The sequence below is a fragment of the Suillus subalutaceus genome (assembly GCF_016647625.1).
Source record: "Suillus subalutaceus strain FC151 chromosome Unknown DFJ58scaffold_30, whole genome shotgun sequence".
Taxonomy (NCBI): Eukaryota; Fungi; Basidiomycota; class Agaricomycetes; order Boletales; family Suillaceae; genus Suillus; species Suillus subalutaceus.
This window is the reverse complement of record NW_024540279.1, coordinates 69,715-89,873: the sequence shown is the minus strand read 5'-3', so window position 1 is coordinate 89,873 and position 20,159 is coordinate 69,715. Positions and strand designations below refer to the sequence as shown.

Genomic DNA, 20,159 nt, shown 5'->3' with positions numbered 1-20,159 from the left:
ATTTGGAAAGCCCGTTTCATTTTGAATGTCCATGACCTCGAATCAGCGACTTAAATTCAAATCTTCTTGCAGCCTGAACTCGAACTCATGGATTTTTCGGGTGGATGGGCGGATTCTCGCTCTGAACCACAAGACAGGAAGTTTGTTTATTGTGTATTTCTTTAATGCTTCTTTAGACGAGTCGTTCCAAGTAATTTGCCAACTCACTGCCAATTTTACTGTGCGCAAGGACATCAGCAGATGAGAAGTCGTATGATTTTGCAATTGTGCGTTGACTGCCTGCGTTGATTACAGGGACGGCGATCACACTTATCCTTCTGATGGAAGGTTTGTGTTACTCCATGTTTCGGCAATCATGAGTTTCGTTAGCATCCTCACAGGTGTGGCGAGTATGGAAAGCCGGACAGCCGCGCTCTGTGATCGTTGTATCGATATCAAACATTCATTCTCAATTTGACTGACTGTGATGTACAGGAGGGTGAGAGTGTGATGCATATCGTCAATTACCTGTCTACCACATTCTCGCGCGTTCAGTATATCTTGCTAATCATGTAATCATCATCTTGCTCGTTAATTTTTGTAATGCATGCGTAGTACTTGGCTCTCACTCAGCTTGCTAATCGTGTAATGAACACTTGTTATTGAAATATAATGTCCTTGCATGTACTTTGGCGTTCAGAACATAGTTGAAAAATTTGTGCACACTAACGCACGGTCCACACATGTCGAAAATACAGTACGCGAATGGCAAAGACGGTGCTGGAGATCGCGTGCTGGGAGCCATTATGGATCTAGTCATCGGTAAGACCTGAGCTGCAAGCAGCGGCCCATTGTTTCTGGCTGGTAATGGCGTAGTTCTGGAACAGTGGTATTAAGTAAGAGCAACTTAAAAAAACTAGCGCAGGTGCCTACCTCGATCCTATAGATGAATTCCGTTGCAGCAATGTCAGACTTGTGGCCGAAAGCGTGGTAGGTCTCGAAGTCGCCGCGGGTGCCGTTCTTGAACTTGATCCTGACGAAGTCACGGTCTTCAGGGGGAGGTCCGCGACGGACGCGTAGATACCTGGAGGTATGTGAATGTCGGATTTCTGGTATAAGTCTAAGCAGACGTCTAGGTACAAAGTCTGGGTACCCTTCGGCGAGCTCGGCAAATTCAAGCGGAGTTGAATCAGCTAGCAGGTGCGGCTCACCTAAGCAAGGACATAAACCATCCCGCCTCTTTGCTGCCCGCTGCCCGCCACCCGCCAGCTGGTGTCAGGAATGCTACTTCTGTGCCCGCCCGCCACCACTGGAGATGGTGTCAATGGCATCCTCCATTTAGATGCCACTCGAGCCATGTCTGCGCTGCTCAAATACCCTGCCCGCCTGTCGTTACATCCATTCCTTAGCTGCCACCCTCCTTGATACGGCCTTCGAGCAAGTGACAATGCAAGTGGGGGTGAGCCTGGGTTCTTTCTGCTCTCGTCTGTGCACCTTGCGCTGTGACCATGACTCGTGTGGAGTGTAATGTTGCGACAACAATACCTTACACACGAGTCATGGCCACTTGTGGGGCAGGTGGACAACTAGTCACTGTTGTAGTTATCTTTGGCAATGTATATCATATTGATTGATATCTTAACATTGCGGTGAAGAACATTGATGTGTAACTAATTCTAAGTTGAACTAAGGTATACTTACTGATCCCTCACTTGTGGCCGTACAACCTGAATATGTTCCTCCTCAACGGTGGCCTCTCCGGCTTTGGGCCAGCGTCTGGCGGCGGCGGGTGGAGGCGGGATGTGACAGGTGGGATAGGCGGGTCAGCCATGCTCGGGGCACCGGTATCTTCAAACTCCGTCAGAGCATCGCCACCTGTGGCAAGACCGCAGACCTGAAGTCTCCTTAGACTTGTACCCAGACCGGCCATTTCAGAGACGCCCTCGGAGGTATGCGCTTGGAAGGGATTTTGAGATTTTTTTCCGCTGATGACTGTAGATAGAGCGTGAGCTATGAGATGAATACACGAAGATGAAATGGAGCGACCCACCCTCGAGTCGGATAGATCGGCCTTCTATGCTACCGGGCATGATGGTGCGATGGAGTAAATGGAACACAGAATCGAGGATGGACTGAGCAGCGGGTGAAACGAGTTGTAGGACAAGGTCGATGGCTGTTCGGCACGATAGACGCTGATATGATTGCGCTGACGCTAGAAGAGGGCCGGTTGATCGACTAGTGGTAGCGGAAGAGCCTGTGCTAATCATAGTCTAAAATCGTTGGAGCAGGGCCAGCGGCCTAAGCCCAGAGCAAGGCAGACAAGCTGAGATAATGATGGATGCTAGCTACGAACATGGCGAAACCTAGTCTACGTGCTGACTAAGCTGTGGAATAACCACTTGACGAGGAGGAGCGGGGGGGCTGGTTGAGGAGCGGGGGCTGGTTAAGGAGCGGGGCCTGCTTGAGCACCTTGGCCTGCTTGAGCAACGGGGCCTGCTTGAGCAACGGGGCCTGGCCAAGGTGGTTCGGGAAGGGCAACACTCAAGTAGTATGCCTGTGAAGGGACGTCTCTTGGGCGATGTAGTACCCCCTCCTGAGGTTCGAAAAAAGAACATGAATTTGGAAGGATGTGAAAGAGGGTGTTGGCGTGTTGCCGAAGAGAATAGAAGCGGATTGTTCCGTAGAACAGACGCTCGAACCAATTCCAGGAGGAAATCTGATTCAGGAATCGTTGGGCCTGGATTACATAATGCTGTCAATGAAAAGTTCCACTAATAACTCAAATAACTCACTGAAACCAAGTCGTAATATAACGAGGGATGTTCATTCCGAAGTTCTCTCGACGACCTCCAGTACCACTCTGCGATGCTATATTTCCGCACTACCCTATTGTAGCATGCGTCGTTGTGCTATCAATGAATCAATTAATATTGTTGTTTAATTAATTAGAATTTATAAACTCACCCGCGATATTCCATATAGAAGGACAGCTGCTATCATACCGGCGCACAACATCTTCCATTTCATAGGTAGGTCGAACGGGGAAGCAATCGTTATTCCTGTAGCCGATACAAAGCAAATTACGACCATGTCGAAAAAGATCGAGATAATGTCGTTTTGGAACCCTATATCATCGTGAGGGAGGGCGGCGAGAGGGTGTACATATGACTGTAAGCGGAGACCTCGAATACCGGCTTGTTCTTGATTCATGGTGGGGGATCTTGAGAAATCAGAACGAACTTTTCATGTTTATATAGATAGCTAGTCCTTACCACTGTCAACCTCGAGAGAGGCTGACAGACATCACAGTGCACACGAGAATGATATCATTGAAATCGGGTGTCAGGCTAATGCGGTAATGTGGCCGGCATCAGAGGACTGGTGAGCCGCAGATATCGTCATATATGATGATATATAGAAAAGGTTTTCGTTATATTAATAGTCCGTGACACTACTATCCTCAAAATCCTTGAACATATTCTCATAGAAAGCTTCAACGTGTTTTGCGACAGTATCGTCGACCACCCACAGAGCGCTAATGACGCTTTTGCATTCCGAAAACCGGAGTCCAGCTACGAGGTGGATGACTTCGTCAGGTGTCTCCTCATCTCCAACAGCAGTATGACACACCGACAAGAACGCGAACTCAGCATGCGGAGTGTCGTTCTCCATGATATCAAGCAGCGTCAGAGGTTTGTCTCTCATGGCGAAACTTGAGTTATAAGGCTGCTTGCGGTCCTGCTTTCCATGACAAGCGAGGTGCACCCAAGTATTGCGTTGCAAAGCGTCGAGTGCACCTGCTCGCGTGGCGTCGTTGCCAGAGAGAGTGGTAGGGTTGGCCGTCGTGGGGACGAGCTCAAGCTCGTTGTCGATAGTCAAGAGCGCCTCGCCTTGCCCCGCACCCGGTTTACTTTGTCCAATTGCAGCGAAGGACGTGTCTTCATCATCTGTCTAGATCTGATCAGAGCTGAAAGTGTCGGGGTGTAAGGACAGATGTAGACGTCCTCCCACGTCTGTCTGCCTTCGCTCGAGAGGGATGAGTTGCGTGGAGAGGAATGAACGTGAAGGCTGCAGTCGGACACAGCCAGATCCGAGAGCGGCCCGTTACTGTGAGATCACGCTGGAAGACGATGACGATGGGTAGCATGACCTCGTCCCATACTGTTCGCAAGAGGACTTGCAATTCCTTCCTCGTCTCCTCTGGGCGTAAAACAGTGGCCTTTAGGGTGAGGGAAGGGCGGACACCATGAACGCGTGGGAAGGACGGGACTACGAGCTGTTATGTGCATGAATGAGAAGCAGGTTACTCAACGAAGGGCTCATCTCCATGATCGACATACCGTGTCATTTCTAGTTTTCCAACGACTTCCCCATTGCCTAGCATTCGATCGAGCTCGAAGGATGCCCATACGACCAGTAGGAATTGGGTGATGCGTCGAGTGTTCTACAAACAGAAGATCAATCCTCAAATTGTGTTCAAAAGTCTACATGGGACTTTACAGGGTCACGGTCTCACCCCACGCTACAGATTCGTTTGATGATAGAACTCCGATGGTTGATTTCCAGCGTCTCCTAGGATCGACATTGAGGGATATGTAAATGCCAGCGGGAATACGCTCGGAAGGGACTTTGATATTTTTGCTGCTGATGACTGTGAGTAAAGCGAGATGACCACAACAGACATTAAGGTGATATGGAGTGAGCGGCCAGACTTTCAAGCCTGATAGATTGGTCTTTCCTGTTACCAGTCATGATGGTGAGATGAAGGAAAACGACAAGGATCGAGGATGGGCTGGGTGGTGGACAGAATGAGTGGTAGGGGAAGATGGGAGTGAGGATATGGGGACTGTGAATGAAGTTCAAGTTCAAGATCAAGGGTAAGGTCATACGACACATGTATTTCCATGTTGTCATCGAAGGGTTGTTCGGCACGATAGACGCTGGCATAATTGCACTAATGGAGGCCACTGAGGCTAAAAGATCACCGACTAGTGCTGGGAGCCTGTACTGCTGTACTGCAAAGGTGGGCAATGGGCATAGTCAGTGAAACAGCGAAAGTGCGAGTCTCGCGAAGAAAACCCATCATCGAGTTATGCTAGAGCCTCCTCTCGCTGGTTACGATAGCGTAGCCAACATTAGTATTGATCGTCGATAAATCAATGGGCGCCCTCTCATATACCTAGACAGAACCTCGACAGATAATCTGAGTTAGTTTACCAGTGAAACTAAATCTCGAAGAGAGGGCCATTAATATTGGAATATAAAGTCATATCACTCATGCATGGATTCCTCGGAGGCTCATCTTAACTGGTCTTAACTAAGTGGTTACCACAACAGAATCAAAATCTGTTTCTCTTGCAGTCGGTTCGAAACCTGCTGGCAACATTTTTGCAGTGTATAGATCCTCAAAGCTCCGTCTTAATTAGGCCCAGTCATTGCGCCGAAACCTCCTTTTTATGTGATAGTCTGTCCATGAAATAAAATTCACCTTCACGCCTCGTGCGGATCGTCCCAGAAACATAAGGTATATCCCTGAGATGTGTACGTGCCAACCTAGATTCTCGACGGGAGGTGAGGGACGGGTATTTCACGACAGATCGTGGCTAGTTATTATTCTCACTGATAGCAGATCTCCTTGATGATGCTTGATGCTAAGTACTTTATTGTGTTTGGCAGTACATTGGATAATTATACCAGCCACAAATCGGAGTACATACTTGTGTCGGGTGAATATGAAGACAAGTTTAACGCACTTGTCGTCTATGAAGCTTCCATCCGATACGACTCTAACGAAAAATGCGCCGGGCATAGTTCAGTTACACTCGCTGAAACAACTCTCCAGCTGCTGTTACAAATTCCAAAGCATAGGCTCCATTTGACATCGAGAGTCGCCCTACCCACAAAATCAAGACCAACAGTCACCACTTACTCCTCCATCTCATCACCCCTCCCGCTACTCGCACCAAGCGTTGTCCAATTCTCGCTCCACCGCGGGTACACGCGCTTATACAACGACATACACACCGTGTCCATCTGATTGACGGGCCCATCGAAATGTGCCTTGAAATACCCATGCGTCCCAAGAGACTCCCGGATATGTCCCGTCCGCCCATGTTTTGTGAATAGCTGAATAGGCTTGAAATACTGGATGTCGTCTGTGCAAGAAAAAAATTATGAGCATGAGAAAAAAATAAAGAACAGGAACAACACAGACCTGGGTTGAAGAACATGTACCGCACCGTAGCGGTTTTTTTTGTGCACCTTGAACGGGTGGCCCGTGAGGATGATTCGCTTCGCGATGATACGTGTCGTATCAGGGTTCATGAACGTGCCCATCGCCACGAGTTCCGGTGCTGTTCGTTTTAATCAGCCAATCGCCTATCGTATCTCCGCTGGGAGAACGAGCGCACTTTGTGGATTTTTTGTCTCACGTAGGAGCATGCACGGCTGCTTCCCGAACGTAATCGGTGCGTAGACGCTCACGACAGTCGTAGTGCCGTGCCATAAGAACCTCTCGAATTTGTGGACGTTGTTCGCGCCTTTTCCGCCGCCGCGAGTGTGTTGAGAGTATACAGGGTTGACGCGCAACCTGCGGGGTCCGTAACACAGGATCAAGGGGTCCTTCGGGGAGTTCAGTTACGGCTAAGGGACCGACAGGCGACGAACCTTTGATCTAACAGAACCTTCACACTCTGTGTTCCGCTGCACGGTGAAGTGTAGGACTGTCTTTTTGTGCTCGTGTTTCAACAATCCGTATAGGACAAACGGCGACTCGGAGGGTACGCTGGCTTCTTGTGGGACACCCTCAATAAAGATTGATACGCGCATGCCGGGCTGCAGTAAGGTTTTTAGCGATTACTTGAACAGTAATAAGCAGATGATTCCAAACCTGAATACCATTATCCTCCAACTCACGCCACAAGTCTCTCTCGGTACGCTTGAAATCTTCGAATTCGAATATCCGTGCGTACTCGCCAGGCAGGTTCTCATACGGGTCCCACGGACTCGTGCGGAGGGATCGAAGCCCACGGAACCGCGCGAACCGTGTACGTGCAGGGATGTCTTGTGGAGTATCGATTTCATCTGGAAAAGCTTGAGCGTCTTGCTCTTCCTGGGCGCGCTCTCTCCATGATATAAGTCTGTGTTGGTCCAACAAATGTCACTGTTGCGAAAGAACAACTTGAGAAAGAAGAGCACGTACTGTTTTTGTTCCTCTTCCATGTTGAGTTCTTGGAACGCGACAACGCTTTTGCGCTCGCCTTCCATGTCCAGCGCGTCATCGAATACCATCTCCTCGTCCTCATCCATCTGCCCTCCTCCCTGCCCGTCCTGTTCCTCACGTTCCTCATCCTGGTCTTCGTCCTCGCTTTCATCTACGATCCACGAGGCTTGATACTCAGTCATACCCTTAGGAATACGCCTGATGCGCTTCGGCGTCGTGCCTTTCTTCGCATCTGGTACCTCGCCCTCCCCAGTGCTTTGCAGTGCACCCGCCATCTCCTCCTCCGTCGGCCATGTTTGTTCGTTCGCCATGTCATCTGCGACGTTTGTGCTCACCAGGGAGTCAGCAGAGGATGGGACACGTTCAGCAAGGAGCACAGGCTCAGCTTCCACATCCATACCACCAGGCCTGGCATGGTTTGTGCGAGGGAGTGGAGCGGACATGATCTACAGCCATTTTAAATCTACCAAACGGATCCACACACCCACCCATGACTCACCTTCGAAACTAGATAATCCCCATAGTTAGGAATGTGTACGAGCCGATCGGGGCTAAGTCTGCCCCCACGAACGACACCCGTCACCTTTAACACCCCGCCCTCTTCTCGTTCTACACTCTCACCTACCACCCACGGCCGCCCTGCGCGCCACTTGACCTCGCCAGGACAGCCCTCTGCGAGGGCTCGCAGGGTGTTGAGTGAGTCTGCTGGCGCACTGAGATCGAATACTCGGCGCTGAGCGGGATCAAAGTATTGTATGAAGGAAAGGAGACTTTTGAGTACTGCTGGCCTGGCTTTGGCATCGAGGTTTTCAATGGTCGTTGGTGGGATGGCTGCGATGGCTGTAGGGAGGCCTTGTGCTTGGAGCATGCGGAGGAGAGTGTCGCCTGCGGGGGTAACTTCGATAGTCGGGGAGAGCAAGAGGAGCGTGTAGTCTGCGGCGCGGGCTGCATCTAAAGCAGCGAATGGGTGAGCGAAGGGTACGGGGAGGAATTGGAGGGATGTTTTGAATCGGGATGCTCTGTGTGTGTGATTAGATCAGTATGGAATGAAGGAATTGAAGGGACGAACTTCATAGCCCATATGTTTTTGTTTTCGTTGATCCCGTATATCTCTTCATCTACGCATTTTCCGAGGGCTTGGATGCACGCTCGGGTATCGATGTCCTCGGAAAGGGGGATGATGGCGACGATTCGTGGGGCGCCATCGGTGCCGTTGAAGATGCGGGTCGCAGCGACGAGGGAGGCGCGTTTAGTGGCCTGAGCTTGCTTTTGGGTGTTGCGCCTGTTGAGGCGAGCCTGTGCAACAGTGCTTACTGCCGGAGATTTTGTGCTTTGGCGAGCAGTGCGACCTGTCAGAGGAAACGTACAGAGGGACTTTGAGATCAAGATCAGTAGGTAAATGATTAGAGAAGAGCACCTTTTGCGATGTCTTTGAGGGCAGATTTAGTGGCATGATGGGATTTGAAAGGTTTATTTTTCTGTAGTAAGATTAGATGAGATGTGATTTCGAATGAATGAATGAAAATGTTAGATGTCGGACCTGCTTGAGAGTTGATCTATGATGGTGTGCTTCTACGACCATCGTGGAGGTGCGCACGTCCCTAAGTGCAAAGTTCTTAGAGTCGGTGCCAGTAGCTCGTGGTGAACGCGATATTCCAGGACCCTATAGGGGACTGGTATAACGATTTTTTACAATGGCAAACCTAATATCGATGTCACCAAGTTTGGGCGGTCCGGATTTCACATATTTGTTTGTTCCTGTCTGTGGAGCTTTGAAGCTCGAACGTTCTCTTCGCTCGCCGCCATATCATCAAGAAATACATCATTCAGCTGTTAAAACGTTAATCACCATTGCGTTTGACTCGCCATAGCTCCAGCTTCATCGTCTACTGCTTCGTCGTCGTCTCCATCTTAATGCTGGTGCCTCCGGTTTTGTCGGTGGTGTCGGATCGAGAGATTCCTGATGACGGGTCTTCCGTCGTGTCTTCCTGCGTTTTATGCAAGTTTTTCGGTTTTTTTGAGGTCTCTCGAGTTCGACGAGCAGTTCGTGATTAGTATCCGGTTGGATGCTTGCTGCCTGTCACAGCTCCTGCCTTTCGGCACATTGTGGGGATTTGTTCTTACATGACTCGTGCTAACCACCATCGCCCGAGTACACTGTTCATGTTCAGACATCCGATCGGAAGGACTACTTATGTGACATGCTATGAGTGCACGCATGTGGTGTTCAGTGTGTCAACAATCTCATTAATATGTGTTTTGCGCTTAGTGTTCGTCTGGGACTTCGGGCCTACACAAACGTTGGGAGAGACTACCACAGCATGTCGAGATATGCCAATCATGCCTTGGTGCCTTGGCGGACAATATGTATGTTGGTATCGGTTTAACAATATATAGAGAAGCACTTAAGTACTGTGCCTAGTGTGGGCGGCAGAACTATTTGGATTTAGTTCTACCCGGCGGTTATAACCGGCAGAACTGGCAAAACTCTACTAGTAGGCGCTAGTATGTAGACTATGCTGCAATGTATACGACATTCCTAACGATGACATCAATGTTGCCTTGTCCCATTCGCCATTGTAATTAACCACCTCAACCTCATCAGGCGCTCGAAATTGTCGTTGACCAGTGATGCGAGGGGCCCTCCAGTTTGCACCATCTTACTTTTTTAAGGACGTCGATTTTCATGTTCTCTTGAATTCAAATCTTGTTGTCAGAGATCAAAATTACATCTCCGCGAGTCTCGGATCCCCTGGAGTTCTGCCAGGTTCTGCCACCCCCCTTTCGCGTGAGTTCTGCCGAAAACCGGAACCGGTTTGCCAAACCGGTTGGCAAAACTGCCGAGTTCTGCCAACAACACTAACTGCAATTGACTTAATGACGTTGCAAGTAAACCGAGGCTCACAAAGAAAGAGGGTCTTGGGATGGGGCCCGGCGACCGGCCGTTGTATAGCTAGGGATGATTTTTCGTAAAATGCATCATGTAACCTTATTAGGCGGGCGTCGTCGCCAAGTCTTCCTTCCGTTTTAGGCTACTAACACCTTGCTCGACATCATGATGACATGAAGCGCAGCAGGTCGCGCAGCGATACCAAGGTGTGTTTTCAACCTTTCGCCAATTGTGTGTTAATGTCTCTTTAAACTCGGGGTGTTGATGCAAGGATTTAGAAGCAAGCTGGGGTCGGCAAAGATTAAGTATAAGTAATAAACGATGAGGGTGCCGAATCTATTATTCGTTTAGCGGGCTAATATCCGAGCCACCGTGACATTTCAGACTCAGAATTATTCCGGAATACTTTGCCTATGGAAAATAATCCATTGGCTTTCACCTCAAGTCGGTCGGCATCGCCGCGGATGTCAGTCAGACTCGGCTGTAGTCTGTCAGAGTAATGATAACTACTCACCGACGAAATTCTCAACATCTCTTGAGATTTACATTCAGACGGCAAAAACGCGCGTTGTGGAGCAAACACGTGCAGGCTGTGGCCACGGGATGCGGCAGTGTCCTTACCTATGGCATCATCCTCGGCCATCCTGAAATTTAAAGGCCCTCTTCGGTTGACTGTTTGCAATCGCCGCTTTATCATGTGTGTTATTTCGATTTCCTTACCTTTTTGTCTTGAAGCGAGCAAGATAAATGTATAAAAGCCCGTCTTGATTCACCCCCCTTCCTTGCATCCACTCATCTGCCCACTTTACCATGGAGGTCAAATCAACAGCGGTCAAGCAGCATCTTCCCTTGTCTTCGGACGCAACTTGGGTGGACTCTTTTCCTTCCAACATACGTCCTTATCTCTATCTTGCACGAGTTCACAACCCCGCTGGAACACTCTTGCTATTCTATCCTTGTGGTGAGTAGCTTTCATGATATTATTCTCTCTGTCGTTGACTTGAGCAACTTAGCATGGTCGGTCACCATGGCCTGCTACGCACACGGCACGCCGATGTCGACGGTGTGGACCTATGTTGGATTGTTCCTTACCGCCTCCCAAGTGTTCCACGCCGCTGGCTGCGTGATCAATGACATGTGGGACAAAGATGTCGACGCTGCCGTTCGTAAGTGCTACCCTTTCAATCAAGTGATGGCTCCTGGTAACGCTTTCACTTTAAGCTCGAACAAGCACGCGACCCTTGGCTGCGGGTGATGTCTCGATGTTCCAGGCATTCCTCTTCCTTATCCCACAGCTGGCTCTTGGCATCTGGTTGTTGATGCAGTTGAATGAATACAGGTGTGTTGGAGTTAGGTGAATTTTTTGATCGGTTCCCATATTTATCATTCCTGTTTTTTCAAGCTTGCGACTTGGACTCTCGTCCCTGGGTCTGGTGGTGTTGTATCCTGCCATGAAGCGGGTGACCAATTGGCCCCAGGCAGTACTTGGTACGCTATACCAAGTTCCAAGACGCGGCAGTTATTGATATCGTCGGATAGGCGTGTGCTTCAATTGGGGAGCACTGCTAGGTGCGGCTTCAGTTGTTGGAGCAGTTGACTGGCATGTGTACATCCCTCTGTACATTGGGGCTGCTTGCTGGACAATCGTGTACGATACGTCTTATGCCCGTCAAGTAAGATTTTTTATTTCGTTCCGCACTCTTCGGCTGATCAATGAAATCAGGACAGAGATGAAGACGCCAAATATGGTGTGCGCTCAACCACGATCATCTTTGGAGATCAGATCCGGCCTATTCTTGCTATCTTCTCCGCCATTGTTTGTTCTCTGGTGTCGTATGCCGGATACCGCAACGGACACGGGTTGCCATTCTTCTGCGGTGTTGGGTTGGGCGCACTTCACCTTGCCCGACTTCTCGCCCGGACTGACTTTGAAAACAAGGAGAGCTGTGATGCTACGCTTCTCAGTAATGCTTGGTTCGGCTTCTGGGTCTGGGCTGGAGCTTTCGCCGACTTTCTGGTAAAGACGCAGCTCTAGATGCGATGATATTATTCCCTTCCGAGTTTCTTTTACCTCACGAGATCGTAGAGTTTACTTCTTACGTATGCAATAGATGACTTCCCGTATGCAAAATAATAATATAATTTTACGTCTTAGACTGGTGTGCCGCGATTTCGTTTCGTTATTGTCTGAAATTTAGAGAAGCTTATAGCTAGCTTTCATATCAATGGACCCGATTTCATTTTTTGTGTTGGAGCCAAACAACGGGGTCCGCCTTATTACGATACCCTCCTTAGATCATAAAACGTACGATATCGGTAGTCGGCACGTTGTCCGAGTCGGAAGCAGCGAACTCAAACTACGGGGTCCAGCTTATTACGATACTAGGGGTCGGCGTTTCCCACTTAACTGTTTACATATACTTGTTTCTGCTGTTGACAAATGACGCAGTTCGCAGATTCTGTATTCGCATCAAAGACTGTGATTTGTTTTGGACCACGTGCATATTTTGTCTTATTTAGTACAACTCCATCAAGATAGACCTTGCTCTGCAAGGTAATCAACGAGGCAAAACAAGATCGTAACGTTACTGTGTCGAGTTTGTCGCTATCTCGTTTCTCAGCTGGGTTCTGTTTCGTCGGTTCGGCAGATTTATATATCTCAGAGTGTCGATGTATTTCTACTGGTTTCAAGGCGGCGTTGTCCGAGCCAGAAGCAGCGACCTCCCGAGGTATTCCTACCCGAACAGTATAGGCGAAACCCTGTTATTTGTGAAGTTCCACAAGTGAATAGAAGTGGTAAAACAAACAAAAATTTTAGCCCATCTGGTCTGTCCATCTGAACCTCTAGCTGTAAGGGTTCTGTCCCCAATATTTAGTTCGAATCTGTATACAGAATTCTAATGAGAACAAATTCTCACCTTGCCTTTTTAAGACCACTCACACCTGCGGACATCATCTTGGTATCTGCACAGTCTCGATCGTCCAGCGCCGTTCGATACTACCGCTCCTGCACTTCAAGCTTCACGGATCCCTCGTATACTTTCGCATCCTTACCTTGTCTCTATAGGCACTGGTTTGGACGCTTTGTGACGAGCCGACTAATACTCGCCACGGAGGCCACAAGGAATGGCACCATCTTGTGAGGCACCCGAACCAAATATTGAGTGACTATCCCCATATGCATGGGCTCTTTGAAATACTGCGGCACAGAATAAAAGACCAGTTAAGGAAGTTGAACGTTGAGCTCCGCTCCCACTTGAGGTGAATTTGCAAAACAACATTAATATCTTTGTCTTGGCCTTCTTATGAACTCTAAATGGAGGCCTCGAGGCTCCATAGCGATTGGAATTAACGGATTGAACTTTGTATCCGTTTTGGGCCACTAACTTGAACGCCAGAGTTACCCGTAGGCTAGTAGCCATCAAATGGTGGCATCGCCCATGGAATGGAGGGTTTGTAACGACAGGGACAGTCCTAATGTGAGGTAACGAGAAACAGGGGCAATAATCAATGTGGAGGCTAATCTCGTGCATGATGCCATGATCTTCGAACCGGAGATAATGGAACACGAGGCCAAGCACTTTGCTCCATCCGGGTAGAATTCCGTATCACTGAGGACGTGTGATGGGCTTCCCGTACCGCTGACCGGTAAAACCAGAAGTAAGGATGAATCCAAACGTTCGAATATCTGAGTCAACGCCCATGATTGTAATAAATGCACAATTGTTCTGATTCTTGTATAATACTTACTCTATAGGGAAACGCACGGGTATTATCGTGGTTCTATGCTGACGGGTTTAGAGGGTGTAGGATAGAGCCCACGGAGCTTCAAAGCTTCACCGCGGGTTGGCGGTGTTTAATGGGTATGACTTAGCAAATCGGGAGCCTTGACAGTCACTGAACCGGTGAACCGTGTTGATAATGTCAAGTCGCATTTCTCCGAGAACTTGAGAATCACAACTGAATACAACCATACAGAACGAGGATGACTTCGGCGACTACTCACCGGGTTCCATGTCTCGTAAGTACTATTGGTAGCCTCCTAGTAGTACGAGACATCTAGTAGCGAGCTGCCAGTGGACGAGCTCCTTCAATGACTCAAGACCAAGGACGGTGGCGAAACAACTGCTGTACTTTAACGTTTCATCGGATGTTACCATCGAATCCTCTTTAGTACTTATATATCACCCACCAACATCAACTGCCCATTAATATTCCCGCAGGGCCGGCAGCTCTTTCGCTTTACTCGCAACCGACTCACACCACCGACAATCTCTGCCTCGGATCCTGCCAGTGGGGTAGAAGTGATCTTCTAGGGATGGGGGACCTTCTAGCCTATGTAAGGAGAAGTAAATGGAAGCGAAACTAGTATAAGTCGAAGCTGAAGAGGACGACAAGGAAGATATATTTGATTGTTATTATGTAATACTCTTGGTAATGTAAGCCGCCCAACGTGATTCGATAGCCTGTCAGATATGATGTCTTCGGTTTAAAGAGCAACTAATTAGCAGGTTCAGGTACTGTCAAAGCGCTCAGCGCTCAACATGCGTGTATTGAAACAACTTAATAGGTTGACCGGCATATTCGGGAATGATCCTGGAATAACTGAATCAGCTGCGGATGATAACGACACATCGTATGTATTTATCCAAAAACATACAACACAGCGATATGATGGTGATTCGCACCGGAGCTCTAATTTGTCCTCGGTGGTGGAGCTCGCGGGAACGTAGTTGGGTATACAAACGCGGGCTGTATGGGCGCGTACCCGTATGGGAATTGTGGATAAACCATTCCCTGGTGCGAGTAAGACTTTTGCATCTGTGGCGGCCATCCATACAACAGGGCCGCGCTGCTCGGCCCAATACCCATCTCTTTTGGGAGGGAATTTTGACGCTTGTTGTACCACGATGCTGCAGGTTTTCCGTCATCCACAGGTGAATCTGGATAGCGACGGTGGCGGGAGGAACGGCCAGGGAAGTAAGCATCGGCAATTTGCTCGTGCTCAACCCAGGGAAGCTGGTCGAGGTTGTGTAGAAAGCGCTTAATGCGCGTAGGTGGGGGAGGAGTGGCCTGGGGCGGGGGGAACAGTGACATAGTCGGTCACGGTGAAAGTTGTGTTGGGGTAGACAGGCTGAACAGTTGCGTTGGGGTGGACAGGCTGAACAGTTGAAGAATAAGATTGTGAATGTGAGTGGTTATGTGTACGAGTACGGGGAGAACGAGCATGATCGGCGGAGGAGTGTGGGTGCGGATGTGTCTCATGTGTTCCAGTTTGCTCGCTTGAGCGCTCGTCAACTGTTGAGAGGACTTGAGGGACAACATCCGCTCCAGGGGCATACACTGGCGATGACGTTGCTGGGGGAGGTGGTCTATGCACATGCGACTGCTGCTGATATGCATAATGCTGTGGCGATGGTTGCGGGTGTGACGGGGGTTGGGGCATGGGCATCAACTCTGCGGTCTGCGCTATTCCAGTGGGCGTGAGCGGGCGCAAATTCAAACTCAATATGGTTGGAAATTGCATATCATTCTCATGATGAGCACCAATTGACGATGCAAAGTCACCCGATGGTGATGGTCTGTGTGGGGACTTGCGCAGGCCAGGAAACTTACGCAGGCCTTTGACGAAGCCCCCAACCCAGCGTCGTGGACCTTTCGTGCGGTGTTGAGGAGCATTAGAGAAATCAAAGTCAATCTCCCCGTGGTCCTCCGGATGTTCCTCTTCTTCATCTTCATCTTCTTCATCTTCTTCATCCTCCTCGTCCTCCTCGTCCTCAGGCTCCTCCACGGTCATGTATTCTCCGATCATTGGGGAGGGCATCCTCATGCCAGGCGACGGAGTACGCCCCATCATGGGCGAGGAGTGCGTACGCCCCATCATAGGCGAGGAGTGCGTACGCCCCATCATAGGCGAGGAGTGTGTGCGCCCCATCATGGGCGAGGAGTGTGCCATGGGTAGCGGTTGGTCTGGAAAAACAGGTGTGGGAAGGTCTTCGGGCTCGGGTGGAGGTGGGTACCATCGTGCATACGGGTCATTAATTGGGGATGGAGACCGTTGGCTAATCCAGGATACATCCCGCACTCGCCTGGGACTCACGTTGTCACGGTCATATCTATTTCTGCGTACGGGTCCAGAAGAGTGCTCTCCGGGATCGGCGTAGTAGCGTGTGGTTAGATCATGATGACCGTGGTAGTTATGATGGTATGAGCTGGCCTCGGACATGTGCGCTGATCACGAGAAGTCAACGTTGTTGCTGTTAACGTGAGCACTTCGTAACTGCGAAAGACACGATGTCGTGTTGTGGGACGTACTATGTGTAAGGACACGAGGCAACGACAGTGTTGCTGGCTGGCCCAAGGAACCCAAACGCAGTTCTATCTGCGCAGTTACGATCTGCGAATGCAAGATTCAGCCTGAAAGGAATGTGATAGGATGAAACACTATCAATAGCACAGACGTACCTATAGTAAGTATATGGTCACTCATCATGGATTGATCTGCGGAATAATTGTTCACATTGTGAGCCTATTATATATAACTCCCAGAAACTCGACTCGGGGCCATTTCAACTTTTCTGCCGTCCAGAAGTGAACCCACTACCCACTACTTACTACTTAGACGCCCATTAGGTTGATTCATCAATGCATCAATCTCAGGGCGTGTTTTAAAGTAACGACTATATCTTCAGTGTTCACTCGTCCATGGTGGTCCGGGAGTAACTACATAACGTTGGGTGACCGTCACGGTTAGGATGGTGCCCAGAAAGTCGCCACCTAAACCTACAACGGGTTGTTCGCCACCCATCTCTTTCCTTGACCGGAATATACCTGCCATCCGCATTCATCTAACTGCCCAAGTCAAGTTTCATCCACCGCACCAAACTCCGCTTACCCGTCACTTTCGCTACCCTCGTTGTTCTCCGGTGGTTGCAACGTTGAAAGGGCGCCAAGTTTGGCGTCCACGCCCTCTTATGACCACCATCGTCCTTCTCCGCCAAAGTCCGCCTTCCTTTTGCTAAGCCCTCATGCAGTATCCGACAACGCCGGAGGCCGGAGACATGGTTGTTGGATAAGTGAATACTGAATTATTCAACATCGATGTCTCCGGCCTCAACCGGTTACCGCATGCATCTCCCCCAGGTGTGGAGGATTGATCATCATCGCTGGGTATTCCAGAACACGAGCTTGCGCCGGTACTACCGCCATAAACCATCATCATCCTCGCACCGCGAACGGCTTTAATGACTTAAAACGTGTTGTCCGTTTTTGGAATCCTCCGTTTTGAAGCTGTAAAAATAGAGATGTGTCTCCTTCATTTTTTGCTCGGAAATAAAAAATTTCTCATGTCTCTTTGTCTTGTGTGTTGTCTAGGTTTTCCTTGGTTAGAGAGTGACCAAATTCACTTGTATTCCTTTTGCAATGAACCAATCATCTTCCGTCTTATGCGGTTTACTGAGCAGAATAAGCCCAAATAAGCACTCTGGCATTTTCTTGATGGCTGAGCGAAAGCAGGAGGGCCTCGAGAGGTCACGCCCCGGCGCGGGAGTCTGAGTCCGCGTGAGGTTTCGAGACGTGAAGGCAGCGTCAGGCTTCATGAGGTTGCAGTTGCAATTGGGCCTAGCGCGTGACGGGGGAGGGCGCAGGTTGGAGGATTAGGTGTGGTAGGTGGAGGAAGACTCCAGGTCGGGGGTGGTGGACAGTAACAGATGCGCGATGGCAAGGTGCTTGACCTAGGGCCTTATACACGAGCAGAAACTTTGAAATATCTTATCGAGGGGTAACGCATGTACCTTGTTCTTGAGATATCATGAGAGGCGAAGTACTTCGGAAGTGTACATAACAGGGCACGTAGTAGTAGCGCAGCAGCGGAGAGCTTCAGGGGTTAGGCCGGTCAGGCCTTGTATTACATAAATGGGCAGTACACACTATGATTCAGTGATCGCCGCTAGTGCCCGGGTTCGGGCATGCCCTTGGGCATGAACAACCGCCACACTTTTGGTTGAATATTTTTAGGTTTGACGGCAATCTTCTTTCCAGCTGTTATACGAATGTCCGCTATTGCCCAGAAAATTCTTGTCGTGGGTGGTAATGGGTTCGTCGGTGAGGTTCCCCGTTGATTGTATCCAGCTATTGCTGATCCAGTTCCAGCTTTAGGTTCTGCGGTGTGCAAGGCTGCTCTTGCGCGGGGTATGGGAGGTCACCAGTGTTAGGTATGTCTGAACTCGTTCCTTCTATCTGTCGAGACTATATTACATGTTCAGTTCATCTGGGAAGCCTTACCGCACCCCAAAAGGCCATACCCCAGACTGGGCAGAGAAGGTCCGTAAATCACTCTTTTTCATCGCGTATAACGCTTAGAGCCCACCAGGTAGAATGGCGGAAAAGCTGACGCTATGAATCCCGACACATATGCCTGATATTCTACCTGGCGTCAACGCAGTCGTGCACACCATAGGCACCCTCCTTGATAATACACAACGTAATAAACTGTTCCATGATAAGGACTTCGTGGGCTTGCTCAAGTCCATTACGGGCATCAGCCCCGGTTGAGGCACGTCATTTAGGAGCCTACGAAAAACTTAATCGTGATACTGGTGAGCCCAACCTGCATTCACGTCAGCAACGCGTCGTCATATGTTGCACTAGCCATCCGTATGTGTGAGGCGTTCACTGCCAGTAAACCCACCCAAGGAATTACGCAATGTTCGACCGTTTGTCTACGTTTCCGCGGAGGACTTTCACAGGCCTATTATATCCGTGCGATACATGGAGACCAAACTGGAGGCCGAGAAGAAAATCGATGAGATCATGAAAGATCATCCACAGTATCGAGCAGTACACGTTCGGCCTTGTGAGCATACATCCTCACGTGGATACTTCTAGACACTGACGTCTTTTGTCTAGCTATGATATATGACCCCGAGACTAGGCCGATGACCATCCCGGTCAACCTCTTTACCTTCTCGGCGTGGATGCACGCAGCTATGCCGTCCTTCGTGCCGATGCCAGCATCCATTGTCCGCTGGCTCGGCACGAGCGTGTTCCCAAAGGCGACTGAGCAGACACCTTCTGCGTTGGTATCTATGGCTACCTTGCTGAGCGTCCCACCAATTTCTGTCGACCACTTGGCCGAAGCTATCTGCGTTTCCTTGGATCCTGCTAAAAACATTAGGGGACCCGTTGGCGTACGTGCTATGAGGGAGCTGATTGGATGGTCCAAAGGGGGACCTACGGTTACCCCTAATTCGTCGAGCTCTTAATTGTTTGCTGATGGTAGAACATTGTTCACTGCCTCATCTAAATGAAAACTTCCACTGTCAAGAATCCTGTCATATTAGTTGCTGGTCGGCGAGTAGGCTCGGATGACATGAATATATCCTGAATTAACATCATGCCTGTATGCTCGGATCAGCAGAATTGCAGAATTGAGTGTGCCAGTAGTAATACCCACCGCCTCAAAGGGAGCCTGCCAACCTCCCAGGGTAATTAAACATTGCTGCGGCTCATGAATCAAGTTGTTCGCATTGTCCGCGTGCCTATGCATACATGAACCACATTTTGAATTAATGTGTACATCACAGAAGGAGATAAGTTGGAATGTTCGGGTTCCTCGCAAGATGATGCCCCTGTGGCGAACTCTAGTGTCCGATTCAGATATTCGGCTCGTCTAAACCAGTGCCTATAGAGATATACGAAGGATCCGTGAAGTGCAGGAGCGAGCGGCATCATGCGCAGAGTAAGATGATGTCAGCGGTCCTAAGAAGGCAAAGTGTGAAGTTTATCCTCGTTAGAATATTTAGGTTAGTCTGACCCTTCACTTCAAAGCGAAGCCTTATAAGCTAGAAGCGTTCAGCAAAGCGTCACGAGGCAGACTACATCCCTACCACCCGCTGCAGGACTTGGATGTAGAGTTCCGAGGCACGACTTCAACGGCGTTCGGTCACCGGTGACCGGCGGGGGGATAGGAAGCTTCAAATCTCAGATCTCAGATCCGGTTGCCTTTAGCACTGATCCGGACCCTAAAACCCACTCGGCGAGGGACTAATTGGTCGTTTCCGTAGCGAT

The 20,159-nt window shown here is 49.5% G+C and overlaps 7 protein-coding genes across 7 annotated transcripts; 2 read left to right on the top strand and 5 right to left on the bottom strand.

Annotated features, from left to right (window-relative positions):
* Positions 1–562: 562 nt before the first annotated feature.
* Positions 563–2,069, bottom strand: DFJ58DRAFT_744280 (uncharacterized protein; the record flags this gene model as incomplete). Its single annotated transcript, XM_041387307.1, has 4 exons — positions 563–857; positions 913–1,063; positions 1,692–1,971; positions 2,030–2,069. 4 exons carry the CDS (start codon positions 2,067–2,069, stop codon positions 792–794), a joined length of 537 nt encoding a protein of 178 aa, XP_041245921.1. The 3' UTR covers positions 563–791.
* A 265-nt stretch (positions 2,070–2,334) lies between these two features.
* DFJ58DRAFT_263596 (uncharacterized protein) lies at positions 2,335–3,354 on the bottom strand. The gene is made up of 3 exons (XM_041379539.1): positions 2,944–3,354; positions 2,772–2,888; positions 2,335–2,716 (listed from the first exon to the last, which is right to left on the bottom strand). Exons 1-3 carry the CDS (start codon positions 3,187–3,189, stop codon positions 2,423–2,425), a joined length of 657 nt encoding a protein of 218 aa, XP_041245920.1. The 5' UTR covers positions 3,190–3,354; the 3' UTR covers positions 2,335–2,422.
* On the bottom strand, positions 2,944–4,926 carry DFJ58DRAFT_873323 (CHAT domain-containing protein; the record flags this gene model as incomplete). Its single annotated transcript, XM_041394366.1, has 5 exons — positions 2,944–3,926; positions 3,991–4,255; positions 4,320–4,423; positions 4,496–4,630; positions 4,692–4,926. The coding sequence occupies 5 exons, from the start codon at positions 4,924–4,926 to the stop codon at positions 3,415–3,417; spliced, it is 1,251 nt and encodes a 416-aa protein (XP_041245919.1). The 3' UTR covers positions 2,944–3,414.
* Positions 4,927–5,618: 692 nt separating this feature from the next.
* DFJ58DRAFT_777732 (ribosome biogenesis protein tsr1) lies at positions 5,619–8,925 on the bottom strand. Its single transcript, XM_041389574.1, has 10 exons — positions 8,742–8,925; positions 8,619–8,679; positions 8,271–8,550; positions 7,701–8,220; positions 7,181–7,647; positions 6,869–7,118; positions 6,646–6,813; positions 6,390–6,600; positions 6,219–6,332; positions 5,619–6,134 (listed from the first exon to the last, which is right to left on the bottom strand). Exons 1-10 carry the CDS (start codon positions 8,781–8,783, stop codon positions 5,905–5,907), a joined length of 2,343 nt encoding a protein of 780 aa, XP_041245918.1. The 5' UTR covers positions 8,784–8,925; the 3' UTR covers positions 5,619–5,904.
* A 1,697-nt stretch (positions 8,926–10,622) lies between these two features.
* Positions 10,623–12,247, top strand: DFJ58DRAFT_263537 (4-hydroxybenzoate polyprenyl transferase). The gene is made up of 6 exons (XM_041379538.1): positions 10,623–11,052; positions 11,105–11,257; positions 11,313–11,430; positions 11,494–11,579; positions 11,631–11,764; positions 11,815–12,247. Exons 1-6 carry the CDS (start codon positions 10,902–10,904, stop codon positions 12,124–12,126), a joined length of 954 nt encoding a protein of 317 aa, XP_041245917.1. The 5' UTR covers positions 10,623–10,901; the 3' UTR covers positions 12,127–12,247.
* A 2,783-nt stretch (positions 12,248–15,030) lies between these two features.
* Positions 15,031–16,615, bottom strand: DFJ58DRAFT_263484 (uncharacterized protein). The gene is made up of 2 exons (XM_041379537.1): positions 16,557–16,615; positions 15,031–16,488 (listed from the first exon to the last, which is right to left on the bottom strand). Exon 2 carries the CDS (start codon positions 16,315–16,317, stop codon positions 15,136–15,138), a length of 1,182 nt encoding a protein of 393 aa, XP_041245916.1. The 5' UTR covers positions 16,318–16,488; positions 16,557–16,615; the 3' UTR covers positions 15,031–15,135.
* A 1,424-nt stretch (positions 16,616–18,039) lies between these two features.
* On the top strand, positions 18,040–19,555 carry DFJ58DRAFT_777714 (mitochondrial protein). The gene is given in 8 exon segments (XM_041389573.1): positions 18,040–18,194; positions 18,249–18,297; positions 18,356–18,417; positions 18,535–18,639; positions 18,659–18,688; positions 18,741–18,805; positions 18,828–18,945; positions 18,999–19,555. The coding sequence occupies 8 exon segments, from the start codon at positions 18,143–18,145 to the stop codon at positions 19,352–19,354; spliced, it is 837 nt and encodes a 278-aa protein (XP_041245915.1). The 5' UTR covers positions 18,040–18,142; the 3' UTR covers positions 19,355–19,555.
* The last annotated feature ends 604 nt before the right edge of the window (positions 19,556–20,159 follow it).